Raw genomic sequence first — 20,286 nt, 5'->3', positions numbered from 1 at the left:
AAGGGATTGAATACTCATGAGTTCCAACGTAAAAAACAAAGTGATGGAGAAATAAATAGGAGAGAAGAGACATTTCTCTCATAAGCAAGAACTCCAAATAAGTTATGTGGGTCCTCACCCCACAAGGAGATGAAGCTTACCTCCTTGTCCCATGAGTGTGGGCTGTGCTTTGTGATTTAACTCCAAAGAGTAGAGTGTGAAAAGTATAGGGAGAGAGTTCCTTTACTGTGGAGAAAACTGGCAAACACAACCTGGGCCAGAAGATAGTGGTTAACATCAGGCTGTCATGTGGATAGCAGGCATCCTTGCTATGACACGATCTCATCAAAGGGCACTTCACCTTTGCAGTCTTCCTCCCAAAGCCCATAACCATAGCCTCACCATTTGAACATATTAGATTAAATCCCAACTGAGGCACATTCCACAAAACACCTGACCAGTACTCCACAAAACTGTCACGGCCACTGTAAACAAGAAATGTCTGAGAAGCTGTCACAGCCTAAAGGAGGCTCAGGAGACATGATAACTAAATGTAATGGGTTACGCTGGATGGAAAGCTGGAAGGGCAAAAAAACATTAGAAGAAAACAAGTCTGAGTAGAGTGGGGACTTTAGCTAATAGTAATATCTCAATAATTTAGTTACAGCAAATGTATCATAGTGATGTAAGATATTCAAAACAGTGAAACCTGGGTAAGAGGAATATAAGAATTCTGCATTATTTGTGTAGCTTTTTAATGAATCTGTAAATGAAACATTTCTTTGAAAATGATGATTAACACATAACTACACTGACTAGCATGACTAGTAGCAGAGTTCCAATGCATCAATCATTACATCTTTCTTTTTCTCTTTTTCACCCCACCTATCCACTGAACTATATGGCATAAAGAGTCATTTTCCTGACACACAAGGATTTTCTGTGCTTCAGACCAATGTATAAATGGCATCAAACCTATTCTGAGAATTTTAGGTTTTCCAATAATAGTTAGGTCATACCCTTAGTAACATGACACAAATACTCAAAAGATAATATCCACAAACCCATATTTCTCAGCAGCTTTAAAGGTGTAACATCCTTCAACCATGTATCCAATACACTGCATGGGAATGTTATTAATGACATGACTAAGACAAGGTGTTAACCTCTGAAGGTAACATATTGTTAGACTGCGGAGTTCATTTGTCAGTTGTTACCATGAGAGGTAAGAGGGTAGGCTCCTTATGCCGGTTTTAGAACGTGGATGAGATTATTTCTTTGCTACTCCATTCTGTACTTTAGAATGAAAATAAGTCAGGTCTCTAGGAGTTTTAGAAGGCATTGCTTTCATTCTGTTTTCTTTCTATTCTTTTCACCTGACTTTGCAAGACTGAAATTGCATCAGCCAAATAGTTACTATTATAAGATGTTATAAGGGAGTGTTTTTTTGTTTTTGTTTTTTTGGATGGTTAGCATTTTTTTAAGCAAGGTAGTATTTTTAATTATTTGGAAGGACTGATGCTAAAGCTGAAACTCCAATACTTTGGCCACCTCATGTGAAGAGTTGACTCATCGGAAAAGACTCTGATGCTGGGAGGGATTGGGGGCAGGAGGAGAAGGGGACGACAGAGGATGAGATGGCTGGATGGCATCACCGACTCAATGGACATGAGTTTGGGTGAACTCGGGAGTTGGTGATGGACAGGGAGGCCTGGCGTGCTGCGATTCATGGGGTTGCAAAGAGTTGGACATGACTGAGCGACTGAACTGAATTTTCATTTTATATTGGAGAACAGTTGATTAACAATGTTGTGTTAGTTTCAGGTATATAGCAAAGTGATTCAGTTACAGATGTATCTATTCATTTTCAGATTCTTTTCCCAGGTAGATGACAATACTGAGTAGCGTTCCGTGTGCTATACAGTAGGCCCTTACTATCTGTTGTATACACAGTAGTTTAGTTTGCTCCCATGTTTTGGCTGTTGTAAACACTGCTGCTATGAACACTGGGGTACATGGATCTTTCTGAATTAGTTTTCCATTTATACTGTTCCCAACTTATCATTTTACTTTGATAGAGAGAAAAAAAAGTAGTATCAATGAATGTTTACTTAAAAAACTACTTGTGTTTCTAGAAATGTTAACAAAAAATGCTCTCTTGTTAACATTTAATGGTACAATTTTAAAAGTTCAAGCACAATTTAATTAACCACATTAATAAATTGGTCAGAATCACCTCTCTAAAGAATACAAATGTCAGTAAAGAAGCTGAAAAAGAAATATGCAACTTCCTGAATATATTTTAGGGTTAAAAATTCAATAAAGTTTCTTGTACATTCTGTATCAACAGTATTTTATAACGATTACTTATATTGAGGAAAGGGACCATGATGCATGATAAAGAGAGGAATAAAGAAAATGTTCCCTGTGGAAGTCTTAACTAAGGAATTATTACAGAGGAGTCAACCAACCTATTTCAGCAATGTTAGTGAGGTATTTAATAGAAAAAAATAATGGGGTGGGAAGGCTCTCCAATAAATGTAGGTAGCTATTTTTATAATATACTTTAAGCAGGTCAGTTAGTATGTATTTTGCATTTAATCAGACTGCTGTGTGTTTGTGGTTAGTAATAAGAATTATAAGAGCTCTGTTTCCGGAACACCTATGTTGTTTTCAAGCTTTCTGTTGTTAGGCATTTAACATACAGCATCTAAAACCCTAACACAACCCTGTAAAGTGCATACCATTATTATGGACTCTAGAAATTGGGGCACTAACTCCAAATCTCACAGCTGTTTAAGTGTAAATCATTACAACCTCTGGCTGCCTCAAATAAACCAGAGCATACAAACTTTGTTATAATTTATATCAAAATTATTAACACTATTCAAGTAAATATTTATCACTAATGAGGTGACTTAAATCACTTCACCTTTCTAGGCTTCAAGTTTCTCTTGGGTAAAACGAAGTTGGATAGTTGATTTCTAATGTTTTTTCAGTTTTAGAAGAGTAACAATTGATTTATATATAGAGTAAGAAAATTAAAATGGCCATGTTTACAATGTTTTGTTAAAAACAGGACAGTAACACTGGCCTTTACTGAATTTTGTGATGATGGAGCTCTACCTTCAGCTGTTAATGTGGTTTCTCCCAAATCCCTGTAGTCTTCAGGATCGAGGACCAGTCATTTTACCTACATATCAGAGGAAATTTCGTTTTTCTCTGCACTACAATAACTATGTACCTAAATCTTGGCCTCTCAAAGAATCAGTAACTTGCACTCAGATATGAATAACACAAAGAAAACTATTATTTCTGGATCTGAAAATACTTTAAAAAAATCAGTTTTTTAAAATTAATGTTTATTTATCTTTTATAGACAAATTAAAATACTTAAAGAATAATTAAACATGGTAGACATACATATAAATGAAATGTATAAGTACTTCAGACAAAATTTAACACATATCAGACAAACTGATGACATGCTTACATTTGGTGTTAAGGTATATTCACATGAATATTGAAAAAAATGTTTTCACAAAAACTGCTATAAAATGTTCACATTTGTCTTAGTAATAAATTAGATTTCCTAGACTGATGTTTTATGAAAACTATGTAAAGATCTGATTTAATCATTCACCTCATATGGTACCATTATTTGTACATAAAGCAAACTTTTATCAATATAAATGTACATTTACCTCTTAAATCATGTAACAGTTTATCAAGACCATGCCACATTTATTAAACAAACATGCATGCCACATTAAAACTTAATTCATGTATTATTATGCACAGTGTTTAGTTTTGCTATGGCACTCTATCTTCATGAAAGATATAAGATTTGGCACAGAGTCAAAAAACTGTATTGCCACTAATCGGAACAGATGTAATTTAAATTTTCCAAGGCATAGAAAATAATACTCTATCGCATCTCTTCCCTTTCTAGTTTATGGGTCAATGGCAGTTTTCTATTTTAGTCAGAAGAGACAATGGATATTCACAAACTAAAAGCCCTGTCTAGGTGTTCTGCCTGCACTCTAGCTGGAAACGAATCAGCTGTAGTTTTTCTGGCAGTAAAACATTTCAATCTGTGTTGTGGCCAACAGATGACTAAATAAGGGATTTATCAGCAATAATACATATCATCACAAGCTTCTTTTCTCTGGGAGGCAGAGAGGTTGGAGAGGAATGCGGGTCTCTTCATAAACCAGAAATACAGGAGGTAAGGAGAGAAAATGCCAACTGAGACAGAAGCAGGGGATGTTCTTGTAAAGCTGGAGAGAGAGCAAACCATGAAATAGCAAAAAATAAAGACAGGAACCTGGGTCTCCATCAAGGTGGAGAAGACTGCCATGGGCTTAAGGAAAAGCTGTCATTCAAAAGAAACAAATACCCGGAGCATTCTTCATACAGTGTTCTTGTCTCAGCTAACTACTACTGCTTTCTAGGAAAAGTTGTAAATTTCCACATCAGTGTCTAAATTAAGATTGAAGAAATTAAGCTAACTAGCAACTTTTTTTTTTTTTTTTGGTCTGAATTCATTCATAAACACAGTGGAAGGAGAAAGGGGATAATATTAAGTTTTCCTCCAAAGCAGAGAAGTCACACTCTAAGCAGAGATTTCAGAGTTGTGCCAAAAAAAAAAAAATGCCTCAGTTCTTTTTTAGTTTTTCTAAGATACATGTGAGGTGCTATATTTTGAGAGACTAGTTGACAATATCTTTCAAAAAACCTTGATAAATTAATCTTTGTATTTATTACTAGGGGAAAAGGAAGTAGATCTTAGGTTTAATTTTTATACAAATATGCTTTATTCTAAAAAAATAGAGCAATGAACATATTATTATCTGCTTCATGATCCTTGCTTTCTGAGGACCTTTAAGGGCCTTTACAAAAAACATCAGACAAGTTAAATAAAATTGGCAAACTTTTGTTTCAAAGTTTGTTAAGGTGCACACAGACATAAAGATTATGAACCATAGAGTACTGAGTTTTCAAGAGTGAAATCATACCAAAACCTTGACAAGTTTTCGCTGACATCATAGGAGAGTAAGTGGTCAGGAAGATCACTGATGGTGCCCTGCACGGCCAGCACGTGTGGGGCCAAGGTGAAGGGTACGTCGTTCAGGAGCTCGGCCATTAGTGAGCTGTTCTCCAGGGTCTGGCCTGCCTTGTTTTCCGTCTCAGGCCCTGCTACAGTCACACTGGATGAGTTTTCTTTGCCAGTCTAAAAACACATATATATGTAAGTCATTTTGATCTTATGGACTTTGAGGTTATATGGCATTAATATATCAAAGCGCGGCATTAACGTATCAAGGTGATTGAGAAATGTGGAGTATATAAATAGTCCCAGGTTGTCATTGCTTAGTTGCTCAGTCCTGTCTACCTCTTTGTGACCCTATGGACTACAGCCTGTCAGGCTCCTCTGTCCATGAGATTCTCCAGGCAAGAATACTGCAGTGGGTTGTCATTTCTTTCTCGCTAGGATCTTCCCAACCCAGGGATTGAAGCCCCGTCTCCTGGAGCTCTCCTACATTGGCAGGCAGGTTCTTTACCACTGAACCACCAGGGAAGCCCATTCTCAGATTGGAGCGCCGCTATTTACTTACTTGAGAAACACATCCATCTATATATCTCCTAGGTGTTAAAATGAATCCGAAGCCCTACCCTTACTCAGATGAACCACCCACAGGCCCCTCTGATACAGATGGGCACTCTTGCCATTTCCCTAGCCCAGATCATGTCCACAAAGTCTCTCTCGCTGCTTTTCCAAGTCTGACGTCAGCTTTCAGGCTCCACAGAATCCCCAGCTTCTTTCTGAAATCTTCTATCAACACAGCCAAAGTGACCTTGCCCGCTTCAGCACGGTTACAGGGCAGCTTGCCCGGGATAGTATTTGGCGTTTCCTTTATGCGTCTTCGCTAGCTGTAGTTTCATGTGTTTATGTCTTAACCCCAAAGAGAATCTAGGGTCCTTGGGGGAACACAATCCATTGTACCCATCTCTGTATTCTCTGCCTTTCATACGTTCCTGCTTTACCCTCATGTGTACTTGGGAACTGACTTCTAACATGCACTGATCTAGTGACTGATAAGCTGCCTTTGATGAAACTAAAATGCTATGTTATTATGTAAGTTATTCAAATAAGAAGAACTGATATATTTTGTTTGATTTATTTAAAATTGGTGTCTCTTACAAGTTTACCAAAAGACATGCAGCACAAGTTCACAGTCACTCCGCGCAAGCCCTGAGCTGGCACAGCGAGCTGGCGTCCGGTCTCCAGTAGCAGCATGGCCAGTGAACAGAAGTGGACTACAGCGATGAGAATGAACAGCCTCCCACTGCGAGCAGCCCACACCTAACCCAAACCAGGTCAGGCAAAAATTTACTCCCCATTTCGCAAGGTCTCATGTAGAATCAAACTCCTGAGCCTTTACAAGGCCCACCACCGTGGGCCACAGGCATCTCCCTGACACCAGCCTGGCTGGTCTGTCCTTGTCCAGACTCCTCTAGTCCCGCCACGGCTCTTGCAGAGTCAGCCCATTTCTGCCTCCGGCTGGACCCTCCAGACCCTTCTCCCAGATACGCATGGGGCTCCTTCCATCCAATCCTTCCCAGTGTTGGCCCAAACGCCACCTTCTCAATGCGGCCTTTCCTGGCTGTCCCATTAGACTGCGCCCCGAGCCCTCACTGCATCCCCTCCAGCATTCTCCACCCGCCTCTCCTGCCTCTGCCCTCTCTGGTCACCTGGTGATCTGTTCTCTACTTTATTCTGATTATCATCCCTCAGAAGCTTAAGCAGCTTTTTTCTTTAATATTCACTGCTGTATCCCACATGCCAGATCCAGTGTCTAGTGCTCAGTAAATATTTGGTGAATAAAAGACAGTGGGCAAGACTTTTGCCTGAGGAGGCCTTATACTGTAATGGCTATAAATGCTGATAGATTCCTCTCTCTTAAGTCTAGAAACAAATGATTTTCTGTGTAAGAAATAACAATTTTATAGAACTTTTTATGGAAGTGCAAACTACAGAAAGGAGTACATCGTTAAGTGCATAGCTGGTGCATTTTAACCAGCGAAATACTAGAACCCAGATAAATAGAAATGGCCCTCGTGGTGCTCTCTTTCATTCACAGTCAACTGCCTACCCCCTCAGTCACCATCCCGACTTTTACTGTATAGACTGTTCACCTATTTCTTATGTTTTAAATGAGGGTATCCATACAGTATAAACTCTCTACGTTTGTGGCTTTTTTCATCCAGTGTGGTATTATGAGATTCATTTATATTGTTGTATGGGCTTCCCTGGTGCCTCAGAGGTTAAAGTGTCTGCCTCCAATGTGGGAGACCCGGGTTCGATCCCTGGGTCGGAAAGATCCCCTGGAGAAGGAAATGGTAACCCACTCCAGTATTCTTGCCTGGAGAATCCCACGGATGGAGAAGCCTGGTAGGCTACAGTCCACGGGGTCACAAAGAGTCGGACACAACTCAGCGACTCCACTATACACTATATGTGGGATTGTATTTTTTTAAGAGCGTATTCTGTAGAGGAGATACTCTGTCAGGCATCTTAAAAGAACTGTTTTGTTTCCGTGTTGATAGCAGGCAGTGAGGGGTATAAGGGTTGGGGAAGGAAGTAGAAAGACAAGCTGGGAAAGAGAGATGATGTGATGTAGATTAGGGCTGTGATAGTAAAAGCGAGAGAAAGCGGTTGGGCTTTGGAGAGACCTAAAGGAGAAGGCAATGGCAACCCACTCCAGTACTCTTGCCTGGAAAATCCCATGGATGGAGGAGCCTGGTGGGCTGCGGTCCATGGGGTCGCTGTGAGTCAGATACGACTGAGTGGCTTCACTTTCACTTTTCACTTTCATGCATTGGAGAAGGAAATGGCAACCCACTCCAGTGTTCTTGCCTGGAGAATCCCAGGGACGGGGGAGCCTGGTGGGCTGCCGTCTATGGGGTCGCACAGAGTCGGACACGACTGAAGCGACTTAGCAGCAGCAGCAGCAGCAAAGGCTAAAGTCAGTAGGGTGTGCTGATGGAATGGACGGTGGCCTGTGAAAGCAAAAGTGGAGTCCGGGGTGAAGCCAGGGTGGGCAGACATCTAAGGGGAGCAGTTAGAAGACAGGGGGTGTGAGTCAAGCCTGGAGCTCGTGCGATCTGGTGGAGGAAGTCAGCTTGGTGTATGTTTAGAAGACAGAAGGAGGAGAGAAAGTGAAGACCAATACGAGAATAGGCTACTTTCTAAATAGGATGCTGCAAATGGGAAAGAGACATGGCCAGTAGCTGGAAAGGAAAGGAGGGCCAAGACAACTTTCTCTTGATTTTCCTTTTTGTTCTGGAAGTTGGGAGCAATAATGGTAGTTTATATGCTGAAGAGAAGAGGCCCCTAAGAAAGGAAAACTCCATGGAGACTCTGCAGAGAAGGAACTGCTCTCTTCACTGGCATCCCCCCAACATCTAGAACAGAGGCTCTTAAGAAGTACTTGGGCAGTGAATGAATGAATGAATGAAGGTACCAGACGCATCCCTATCAGGGTTGTTTTACAGCTTCATGTGAAAATAAATCACCAGAGTACTTTCGTAGGATGGCAACTAGAACAAATGTAATGTCACCCAGTGATGAATCTTATTAGACAGGTCCATGTATGCACTGACCGAGCAGAGTCTGCCTCCTGAAACCTAACTGGGACTTAAATATTACGTGTCCTTGCGTCAGCCAAGAGTACAGGCATTGGTGAGTAACAATGCCAGGACTCTAGCCTCTTTAAAGGGCATCACTATACACTGGTTTCCTCAATATTATGCAAGCACCAGGGCTTTGGTTACCATGGAGCAGCATGGCAGAGTGTTTAAGAACACAGATTCTAGAGTCAGACTATTTGGGTTGGGTACAAATCCTGCTTAAAAATAAACAAATGGCCCGGGACAAGTTATTTAACTTCTCTGTGTCTTTCTCCTTAGCTGCTAAGAAATCAATATTAGTGCCTATTTTATAGAGTTGTTATGAAAATTGTATGAATAATCGTGAGTAAGTAGAACAATCCTGAGCACATGCTAAAGTGAGTGATAAATACAAACTTTAGAAACGTTAGCCCCCTTTCGGCTTTACGTCAAGTCCAGGATCCGTCCAGTCCTTTTGTGTTTGACATTCACGGATGGTTCAAACAATCTTGCCGCCCTCTCTCCTCTTAGAGCTTGTCTTCTCTCTCAAGCTCACAGGCAAATGTTCCTTAGGTCTGCTGATCACATCCCATACTTGAGCTTGCTTCTCTTTCTCCCTTGAGTACTGAACGTGTTCTTCAGTTTCATTAGCCGGATCATCTCCTTTCTTAACAAAAGCATTCCTAAAATCTCACCTTCCCACTAAAAAAGGAGGCATGTTACCCAGAGCACTGTGTTTTCTAAACATACAAGCTTCTAAGGTTTACCTCTGGCAGCGATATTTTTTCCTTTGTTCATGCTATTATTAATCCTCTTCCCTTTCCTTTACAAATCATTCTTGCTGTCAAAGCATAATTCCTTGAGGACGAGAGCGTATCTAGTATAATAAAGGAACTGAGACATGTGGCTTCTTGTTCAAATTCTTCTGATAAAACTGCCATCTGACCTGACGGAGGCTGCTTCATCCACCTGGGCCTCAGTTCTCTGTCTGCCAAATGAATAGTGAGGGCAAAATGATGGTGGTGGTGACGATGATAGCAACTAGCACGTATTAAACACTTAAGTATATAAGTCTTACAACAGCTCTGTAGGGCGTGTCCTATTACTACCCATATTACCCTGTATGCACCCAATCTCATCTGATCTTGGAAGCTATGCAGGGTCAGGCCTGGTTAATACTTGGATGGGAGATGAGTTTCAAATTCAGTTACCATGAAAAAACTCTATATTCTAAGCACACTTCAGCCATGCTTTGGTAGACTGGCTAACTGAATGAACAAAGCCTCAAATATTTAGGGGAAAACATGATAGTTACTTGGCTTAGTAGCATCTCAGCTTAATTTAGAAGGAAAAAAAAAAAAAGAGACCCTAATATCTCTTACCTTTAGGAAGAAAGGATTGAGAAAATCATTGAGGGGACAGATTTTAGATTGAAGAAGGATGGAGAAGAAAGCATAATATAAGAAAGATTTCTCCCTGGAAACAAATCTCCCGGTAGCCTGGATAAACCATGGGGAAAACAGCATGCTCAGTGAAACAAGATGGTCTGTGTGTAGATGATGGGTGAAGAGGACAGACAGAAAGGAATGTGGGCATGTATTACAGTATTCTTTCTTCCTCTGTATATGTTGGAAGGCTTTGCATAGTAAAAAGTTTCCAAAATTTAAATTAAAAAAATACCATGCACACACTATTCCATTAAATGCCCCCTAGAAGGATCTGAGTATCAGCGGTCTGTATGTCTTGACTCCAGCATCTCGCTCTTAACAGTTGGCTAGAATGCACAGCACAGTCTCCAAGGAGGCTGCCTGCCCTCTTGGCAGCAGGGCAAGTGCCACGATGCAGCTGCTGCTGGCATGCTGAGAGTTGGAAGGGGAGAAATTAGACAGCGAAATAAGAGTAAGTCACAAAGGGAATGGGAGTCAAAATTCAAGGACCCCACACCTACTAACCCTGATCACCAAGTCCCGGACTTGGCAGCCAATGGCGGCAGCAGTGGGGGCTGAGGGCTGAAACAGGTGCATGAGTCCCCCAGCAAAAAGCAGCCTTCTTGCTCCGACACAAAGTCTTTCAGTTTTTTTCCATTTGCATAATAAAATGGGTCTTTAAAGGGAAGAATGAGTATGTCAAGCACAATAGAGTGGGAAGAAAACAATCAATTAACCTTGCGGTTTATAGCCAAATTTTTAAAAAATTACTTCAAATATTATGCTCATAAAGCATAGTCATTATTTTTGTGACTAATCTTGCTCACAGAATTACTGATATGATGATACTCTTGAATATAAGGTCCTTCCTATAATGTAGCTTTCATAATGCTTTTTCAAATTAAGTTTGCCCTTACAAGGGTAAGTGACAGTATACCATGTCAGAATCATTTTTTAATCTCAGGGAGAAAATAAATTTCCTTATCTACATCATTTACAAATAACCAGGTGTTTTCATGTCTGTATAAAAATTACTTCTTGTTCATCAGTTAACCTGTTAAAAATGGGCTAGCCAAGTGTATCTTGGGTTCCTTACATTCTCTTATCTTTGCTTTGAATGATTCAGAGTGGTTTATAGGCTCTATTCCTCCCTTTCTTGCAGAAGGGCTGTAAAAATTCATGAGGCTCAATCTGTAAAATCTTCTCAGAGCTTAAGGAAAAACACACTCTGAGAATACGAGGCACGTAACACTTTCTAGTCAAGGCTCAGAAAAATGAAGTCACCTCTCCAGAGCATCAGAAAGTTAGTGGCGTCCTTCTGAACTTCATTCTTGGGTGTGTGGAAGCAAGAAAATGCAGGTTTAAGAGCAGACTACCACCACATTTTTCCTGGCACAAAGGCCCCACTAACCACCAGGAAATCTATAAAGGGTTGCCGACTTTGCAAACCCATTGACACTTTGGAGACTTCATCTGCTTAGCCATACCTGACTTAAGCATAAATAAGTTTACTAATATGAATGGCACCTATATTTGGCATCTTTTAAAACCTCCTGCCTTTTTCAGTAACCTGTGCCTCAGATAAGTACAGATAAAATAGTGTCCTATAAAAGCAAAATACTGAAGCATTAAAATTTAGAAAGCAGCCTTAACCCCAACAGTAATAGAACCTATTAAAAGAACATGAAACCAGGTATAAAACACTCATCTAACACATTCAATTTACATACAAAGAAGGTAGCTATATCAAGTGTATTTCTAGGAAACGAGTTAGAGGAAGAAGAGGTAATACCAAGCTTTGGCTGTCTATGCCTTTAAATTTTATGTCTATAAATAAAAGACATATTCCTTTGAACAAGAGCTTGAACAGGGAACACCGTATTCCTGTCGCTTTATCTCCCCAGATAACGATCCATATTCTATTTTGGCTTCAGCTGGTATCTGCTTGCATCACATCGGTGTCTGGATTTGAGGGCAGGAAGGGGGGCAACTCTGAGTCAGAAGTATCAGGGGACAAGAGGTTAGAAAAAGGTGATACAAGCAGGGCGCACTGCAGACAGGACCCAAACTTCTTATTTCTTCTAAGAAGCTACTTGCCAGTAACTGTCTGGCTAGCTGATAAAAGCCAGAGGATTGGGCTCTTGTACCTACCTGAGTCCTAAGCAGTGGTCTCCCTTCAGCTGGGAGAAATTATACTGCAAATGTAGAGACTACTTCCTACTTTTCTGCAAATCCCCACTACCCAGAACAACTGTACCTGAACGTAACAAGCACCCATTAAATATTGTTAATGGCGCGGAATCTGGCCCCCTTGTTTCTCTGATTCCTTCGACCTGATTTTTAAATTAAGGGGTTGGTCCAAAGAAACAAAGAAAAGCCCAGAATACTTCATTGCTGATGCAAATAAATGAGGCAGAAGAGAGCTGAAGGCACGGAAAGTGGCTGTGTTCCATGCGACTTGGGCTCCCAGATCAAGGATGCTACATATTTTAGGAGCAAACTAAGATGCTGGGTTAGAAAGCAGGTATTTTCTTTGCTCCCTCTTCTCTCTGATCTAGGACATCATTTCAGTTTACATTTTGGTTTGATACTCGTTTCAGTGTTTGCTCCCTTTTTCTTTTTTCCCCCTCAGTGTTTCCACCTGCCTGTGCTTCCTGCTTCTCCCATCTTTAAAAAAGAATAAAGTTTTCTTGACTTCCTCTTTTCAGAACTCCAGCTGAACGTATACAAGTGAAGAAGGGGAAGCAAGCTGGCTGGCACTTGCCTCTGTAATCTGTTCCATGTATTCTTGGAAAAGTGGCTTGACTAAAGCCGGAAAATCTTTAGTACCAGCCAACTGGAGTGGGGGAGAAGTGGAAAGAGGGAAGAGGAGCATTTTAGGAAATGAACCAGCAAGAAACACTGTGTGCAGCGGGGGATCCTGTTTTATACTGGTTTTGAAAATATAAAAGGCTGTTTCAGTGATTCTTTTAAAAAAGACATTTAAACACTTCATATATTTTAAAAAATCGTGATCTTTAATCTTAAGCTGTCCAGAGATCTCCAATTTTCCCAGGACGTCCTCCCCACCCCTTGACAGTGTGGATTTCGCCCTTTCTCTTCTCTGGCCCAACATCATCACCTTCCTCCCTGCTGTCAGCACGTGGCCAGCCTCCTTCTTATCATAGAGAAAACAGGAGCCATCCGCTGAGGATCCCCCCTACCCGCTATGTTCACAAGCCTCACCCGCCTTCGCACCCACCTGTGCCCCCCTCCTGCCATCGTGGGCAAGCTGCCCTCCTCCCACCCAAAGAGGACCCTTTCCTGGTGCTGCCCAGCCATTCTGTCTCCTCTCTTCCTCCATCAGAAGGTGGCCCCTAATTGCTCATCTTTCATACAGGCAGTTCTCCATTTACAGAAAATTCTCCCCGCGTCTCTACGGCCCCTTGGCACCTCACCCACTGACCTCCTCCGCTCCCCTCCCGACCACCGCTATCTTTCTACTTTGCCTCCCAGCCCGGCTGACACCACCGTTGACGCTCGCTATCTGCCTCATTCCTCACCCACTGCCATCTGCCTCTCTCTCTGCCCCTCTACTGCCACTGATTTCAAGGTTACTCATATAATCATTCTGTCACTACGTTCAGAAGATGACTTGACGTGCTAAAACTTCCAGAACCTCTTTGCTGCACTTAAGGCTGGTGACTCTGAGTTTTTATTTCTTGGCTTCTATAACACTCGTTAGGTTTGCCTTCTGTCTGGTTTTCTTGCCTGTTTCTGAAGTGGTATTTTCCAGGGCCTCATTTCTGTTCCTTTGTTCTTAGCCTCAACACACTTCCCTGGAGGAATTTATCCATACCTAAGGTGCCTACCGCCCTACTCCTCCACCCAAAGTAAATATGTAGACACATGCACGTGTACACACACACCCCAATCTCAAACCCAGATTTCTATCGAGACTCCCTAACCAGTATGTGCAAACCCTATTATACATCATTCTTTCGGACACTCAATAGGGATCTTAACTCCGTGTGTTCTAAACCTGGCTTTCAGCTTTCTCCCAAGTCTACCCCAAACCTAATGCTCTCAGGATATGTTCTTTATCGGTGATGGGTGCCAACACGGTTGCCTGACTCAGAAACCTGAATTATCTTTGACTTCTCTCTCCCTCTCACTCCCTCCATCCAGTAAATGACTGACTCCTACTGACTCTGATGTCTTAGATGCCTCCCCGTGTCCATCCCTGGCTCCTCAGCTCCACTGTCCTCTCAGTGCAGGCCACCAAGGTCTCCTGGCGTGAATGTCACCAGGGCCTCCTGGGCTGGCGTTACACCCCCATACTATTACACATCTCCCCATCGCTGGTGATGTCTAAGACTCGTGCTCGTCCTCGCTTACAGTGCCTCCACGTCTTCAGAGAAAAGCACAAACGCCTTATCGTAGCACATTCGGCATGAGCTGGCCTTGATCATCCCTAGCTTGCTTTCATTACCACCCTCTAAACTCTTTACTCCGTCTAAACCACTGTTATTATCCGAACACGCCGGGCTCTTTTTAGCGCCGAGCCTCGCCCTCTTCTTTTCAATGACTTTTGCCTACATCAAGACATCTTGCTCTCTTTTTCCACTCCCTTCACCTTGCCCTCGTGCTGCACATCAGGACTCTTTCAGGAAGACTGCCCCACCTAACACCTCAGACCTCAGCCCCGCCCCTGTCCATGCGCTCCCCTAACAGTCTGTGCATACCCTTGTAAAACTGTGGAAAGCTCACAGCCACGGCCAATAGAGTCCTCTCCATTTCCTTAAATGAGAGCAATGTCTGGCTCATGAGAGATGATCATGTTTGTTGCTCTGCAGTGGCTCGGTTGTGTCTGACGTTTTGTGGCTCCATAGACTGTAGCCTGCCAGGGTCCTCTGTCCATGGGATTCTCCAGGCAAGAATACTAGAGTGGGTTGCCATTTCCTTCTCCAGGAGATCTTCCCGACCCAGGGATCAAACCCACATGTCCACCAAGAAGTCCAAGTGAGTGACTAAGTAATTTAAATTTCTTCATATTATGTTGATTGTGGATTTCTGCATTTGTTTGTTTTTTTCCTAACAAGACTTGACCCACTCTTTTCCACATTATCACTGACATGTATCACATATCAGGTAGAATGTTAAATTCACTTGAGACCCCAGCTACATCTATTTCCTGAAGAAAGAGATGGGTTGTTCTTGACTTGCCAAGTAAACAACTTCACAGATACGTCTCCCAAAGGGTGTTCAATGAGGTGCTGCCGCAAACTTTAGAGAGGAAACCTTTCGGGAAATATTTTCACCAGAGACCTACCTACCTACCTTTCTTTCACTGAGAGAGCTACAGAAGCTAACCTCAGCTACTCCAAACTCCCCTGAATCAACTGTCTTAATCTGTTCAGGCTCCTAGACGAGGTAGCCTATAAACAACAGAAGTTTACTTCACATGGTTCTGGAAGCTGCGAAGTCCAAGATCAAGGTGCTGGCAGAATCAGTGTGTGGTAAAGCCTGCTTTCTGGCTCACAGACTGCCCTCTTTTCACTGTAACATCACGTGGCAGAAGGGGCAGGGAGCTCCCTGGGGCCTCTTTGGTAAGGGCCCGAATCTCGTCCATGAAGTTTTTACCCTCATGACCCAATCACCTCCCAAAGGCCCTACCTCCAAATACTCTCACACTGGAGATCAGTTTCAACATGAGATAGGGACACAGTCGGTCTGCAGCAGCAGCCTGCCTTGCCTGGGAGTCAGGATTTGTCCACAGCTATGCGGTCTAGTCTGACAGGGCTGCAGGGGACCCTGTGCTTGGGGGTAGGGTTACAGGGTATAGGACGAGCAACAGGGTGGCAGGACTAGGGACTCACTGTAAGAGGAGGAGAGCCTCAGAGATAAGAGCTGAGGAAGTGGGTAGGAGAGGGGATGGATAAGTATAAATATATTTATTTAGTTTCTGTTCACCTCTGTTCAAGAGAAAAGCCCCTTTCTTCTTTGACTTCCATAAAAAGGGATTTTTCTTTAAGCACCCTGGCCTTCTGCCCACCCCCTACTCCCCACAGGAGGGAGAATGAGTTACCTAGTTGGTGAATGATAGCCAAGGGTCCATGTTTCTAGATGGGGCACCTGAACTGCCCAAGATCCTGAGGCCTGGGGAGTCTTTCTCCTGACTCTACCTGGACTAGAGGAGACAAGGAACCAGGGTAGGAGTGTGTGCTGTGCTGACTTAACCCACGTCCAGACCAGTGGGGAAAGCTTATTGGAACGAGGAAGTCCATCTTCGCTGCTACTCTGAGCCCCCTCCAACCGAGGCTGTCAGTCTAAAGGGGGAGCACCAGTCTCGTTCCTCTGTCTCTGGGCTCTTCAGCCTTACTTCTCCATGGGCTCAGGATGCAGGTGAGGGAAAGGGGTGCCCTTTGTTAGGAGATTAGAACCCCACCAATTTCTACTTTCCAAAGCAACTCCATTTACAGTAAAAACAACAACAACAGAGAAGCATCTTAAACACACCAAAAAATCAAAGCAAATATAGCAAAATCATGCAGACACCACATGATCGGGAAATCTTAAACGTAACAAAGTAATGGTTTTTAAAACATATGTGTCCTACAGTGCTCTCTGAAACAACTTATTGGATTGGTTTTATCAGTTTCACAATTCAGTTAAATCTAGGAGATCTGAAAAGTTCTGTTCAGAATCTTGGAAAAATGGCAACTACTGTTTGTTTCGTGCTTTACAAGGCTTTTGAAGTTGTCTCACATACGTTACTGCATTTGAACCTCACAACCCACTAAATCTGATAGGGAAGCTGTTGTTCTTATTCTCATCTTCTGAGGCTCAAAGGGTAGTGATTATCTAAGGTCACACATTACGTTCTGGCAAAGACTTGTACCCGGGGTCTCCTGACTTAGAACCCCAGGCTCCCTCTCTAACATAAAGGCCGTCGTCAAGAGAAACAATTTTAAGGCTTACCTGTCTGGGTGTTTTATTTCTTAAAAGAACTTAAATTTAACAGTTTCTCTACAGACAAGTGTTATCTGGGGTAGAGGACGAAGTTCCTAAAATACAGACTGAGTGACTAAAGAAAACAGAGTTTAAACTAACAGTTCAACTAAGCGTCTTATTACCAGGTTAAACCTACCAAGCTGGATGAAATATGTAGCTTAGAAAACTATAGCGTCTGATCACAACCAAGGTTACACAGTAGCTTAGGCTTTTGTGTATGGATTCTTCAAGCTTGTTATGTATACCACAGTTCTGAAGAATCCGATATCCCTTGTTAGTCACACTGGAGTCCACTTCCCATTTACATAGCTTTATTTATTTTAAATATCTATTCAACTTCTTCAGAATGCAGTGCAACAAGATCATATTTTTTCTAGTCAATTTCAAAGGAACACAATGAAAACTGATCTTGCACATTTCCTCAGCACACTGAATATTAATTTCATCCTAATGATTTTTTTCATTTTGTAAAACAATAGAGTACTTCAACCGTCTGCATATATAATCAGAAAGCAAATGAAATACTCTTTTATTTTTAAAGCTGATAAGAGAATATAAATATATGTTTTTATAGGATTAGATGTTTAAATGTATATCATTAGATGTTTATAATTAGATATAACAAATGTTTTATGTGATACTGATTGAATGGAAATACTACTATAATATACTAGTAGAAAATGCCCCCAAAAAAGTAAATCTAAAAATATTAAATGATAGCTATATGCTGGCTTTTTTGGAATGTGCTTTGATGAAATGAACATTTAGTAAATTCATAAACCTAAGATAATATACATTTTTAAGAACTGACATTAGGATTTTAATCAATTCATGTTAAAGTTGTTGTTTGAAGACAGCTAATGTGTTTTGCAGCTCTTTTAATTGCAAAATTTGTATTCTGTCATTGTTTTACCATTATTATGTAAAAACATAAATACACAATTTTTAGGATGCACTTCAAATTGTTATCTCCATAGTCAGAATTCAAAAACAATTATCAGTAGGAGCTCATGTTCATACTGCATATAAACATCTTTCTAATCTCAGGAAACAAACAATTTTTTGAGAAATAGGAAAATACTAGTTAAGAAAAGCCTTAGTTTCCTTGTAAATTGATGTGTGGAATGGTCCACACACTTGAAAATACTCTAGTTGGTGAATACACAATTGTATGCTTCCACATAAAGATGCAAGTGAGACAGAAACACATCGTACCCAGTTGAGCACAGAAGTCATGAAGGCATGCTAGGTAAATTCCATCAGAGGGCATCTGAGTGATAGTGTTACCTGGGTGCACGGCACCTAACCAGAACTCCACTAGAACAACAGTAAACAGCGTTTGGAAAACTGAAGAGGGGAGCAGAAAGCTGTGTCACTTGACTTTGGCTCTCGTTTGCGAAAAGGTTGTATTTCAAAACAGAAGATGGGGTTGGAAAAGTAAACACAGCTGCGTTTTCTCTGCCCCAGTGTGAGAATGAAGAGGCTCTTAGGAGTGGCAGGAGGCAGGGTCCCTTCTCGGTGCACACTCAGAGCCCCAAATACAGTGCTGTTGTTTCACTTCATGGCAAACTCAGGATAATATTTTTTATTGTGGTAAAATATACACAACACAATGTTTATGACCCTCATCATTTATAAGTGTACAATTCAGTGGCATTAAATATAGTCACGTCATGCAATTAACACCATTATCCATCTCTGGAACTTTTGTCATCACAAATAGAAACTCTGTACCCATTAAGGAACTCTCCATTCCTCCCTTCTCCAGCCCCTGGTAACTTCTATCTATCATATCATATTCCATCAACTTGCCTGTTCCAATTACCTCATATAAATGCAATCATATAGTGTTTGTCCTTCAGCGTTTGGCTTATTTCACTCAATGTAATGTTTTCAGAGGCCATATGCATATCTGTTGCGTCATGTATCAGAATTTTTTACGGCTGACTAATACTCTATTGTATGTATATACCATATTTTGTTTATCCTTTCATCCACTGATACACATCTGGGTTGTTTCTACCTATTGCAGTGTACCGCAGCACAATATTTTAAGCTACAGTAAAATCAACTAGTGGAAATCTACAAATTAAAGCTAAAAGGATCGTCAGGAGTCAATGAATATACGAATACTATTTAGGTATTTAGAGTTAGAACTTGAAGTAAGGGAAACAAACTATGGTTCCCACTTATTTTGAATTATAAATCTATTTAGGTATAATAAATTTGTATGCTTTACTATTATACACTTTGCTTGGCTTTAAAAATCATAATCAAAAGGAGCCTTGTCAATTTAATACTTTATGAATTAACATCTGAGGATAACCGATGTTATTTCAATTCTGTTTGAAACAGCCCCATAATTTCTCAAAGACCTTTCACCCACACTGGAACTCTATACTGCAATTCTTTTGTGTATTTTTGTAAGGGTGCAAGATGTCATTACCTGCTCTTGGGAAAAGTTTGCTCAACAGACTTGAGAGTGAGTAATGCTAAGAAATGATTAAAAATGAAAAGCCACAGTTGTATCCAAAAAAATCATCAGAGGAAAATCTGAAATTCATATAGCTTAATAAATTTAAATACAGTTTAAATGCCTCAGCAGAATAACAAACTTTATCCAAGTCATCTTGGAATTTCTCAAAGAACAGTACACTGTGTGGTTGAAAGATGCTTTCAAGATTGACATAAAAGTTGATTAATGTATAATCAATTCTTTGAGCCATCCTTTTTTAGGATTCCTAAGTTTTTAAGGAAAATGAAGGTACCTGTCAGAATATACACTGTTTCTGGTACATCAAGTTGAAAATTAATCTGCAAGACTTGGTAGCAATAGCACTAGGTCAAGTCCCAGTGACTCCTGCTTCTACCTAAACCATGAGACCTTGTGTAAAGCATCTAGCCTCTCTGTGTTTCAGCCACCTCCTCTGAAATGAGGGGTAATTGGATCAGATGAGCCAGCTCTGGAGTGCCATGATTCTAAGTAGACTTAGGCCCTAACTCTTCTGTATTAGTAAACGTTCTTAGGGAAACACCACTGAAATCAATATAAATGATAACTGTAGAAAGTATTGACAGTATCTTGAGAAGACACTCAGAACTCCAGTGGTTATGAAAAGGATTCCTACCATGGAAGAATACTTAATTTCATCCTGCTCTTGATAATGAGAAACATTTACGAGTCAAGTACGAAAAATACAGGCAAGTACTAATC

At 41.1% G+C, this 20,286-nt stretch overlaps 1 protein-coding gene across 2 annotated transcripts in view; it reads right to left on the bottom strand.

The window, feature by feature from the left end:
- Positions 1 to 3,498: 3,498 nt before the first annotated feature.
- The window catches only part of UMAD1 (UBAP1-MVB12-associated (UMA) domain containing 1), a 246,745-nt gene continuing 229,957 nt past the window's right edge, over positions 3,499 to 20,286 (bottom strand). For both annotated transcript variants that reach the window (XM_052638830.1, XM_052638831.1), the window contains exon 4: positions 3,499 to 5,212. In XM_052638830.1, the coding sequence (XP_052494790.1) occupies positions 4,955 to 5,212 (258 nt within the window). In that variant the 3' untranslated portion in view covers positions 3,499 to 4,954. The remainder of the gene's footprint in view (positions 5,213 to 20,286) is intronic.

Source organism: Budorcas taxicolor, chromosome 4 (genome assembly GCF_023091745.1).
Source record: "Budorcas taxicolor isolate Tak-1 chromosome 4, Takin1.1, whole genome shotgun sequence".
Classification (NCBI taxonomy): Eukaryota; Metazoa; Chordata; class Mammalia; order Artiodactyla; family Bovidae; genus Budorcas; species Budorcas taxicolor.
The sequence above is the reverse complement of the archived record's forward strand: the minus strand, read 5'-3'. Positions and strand labels throughout refer to the sequence as shown.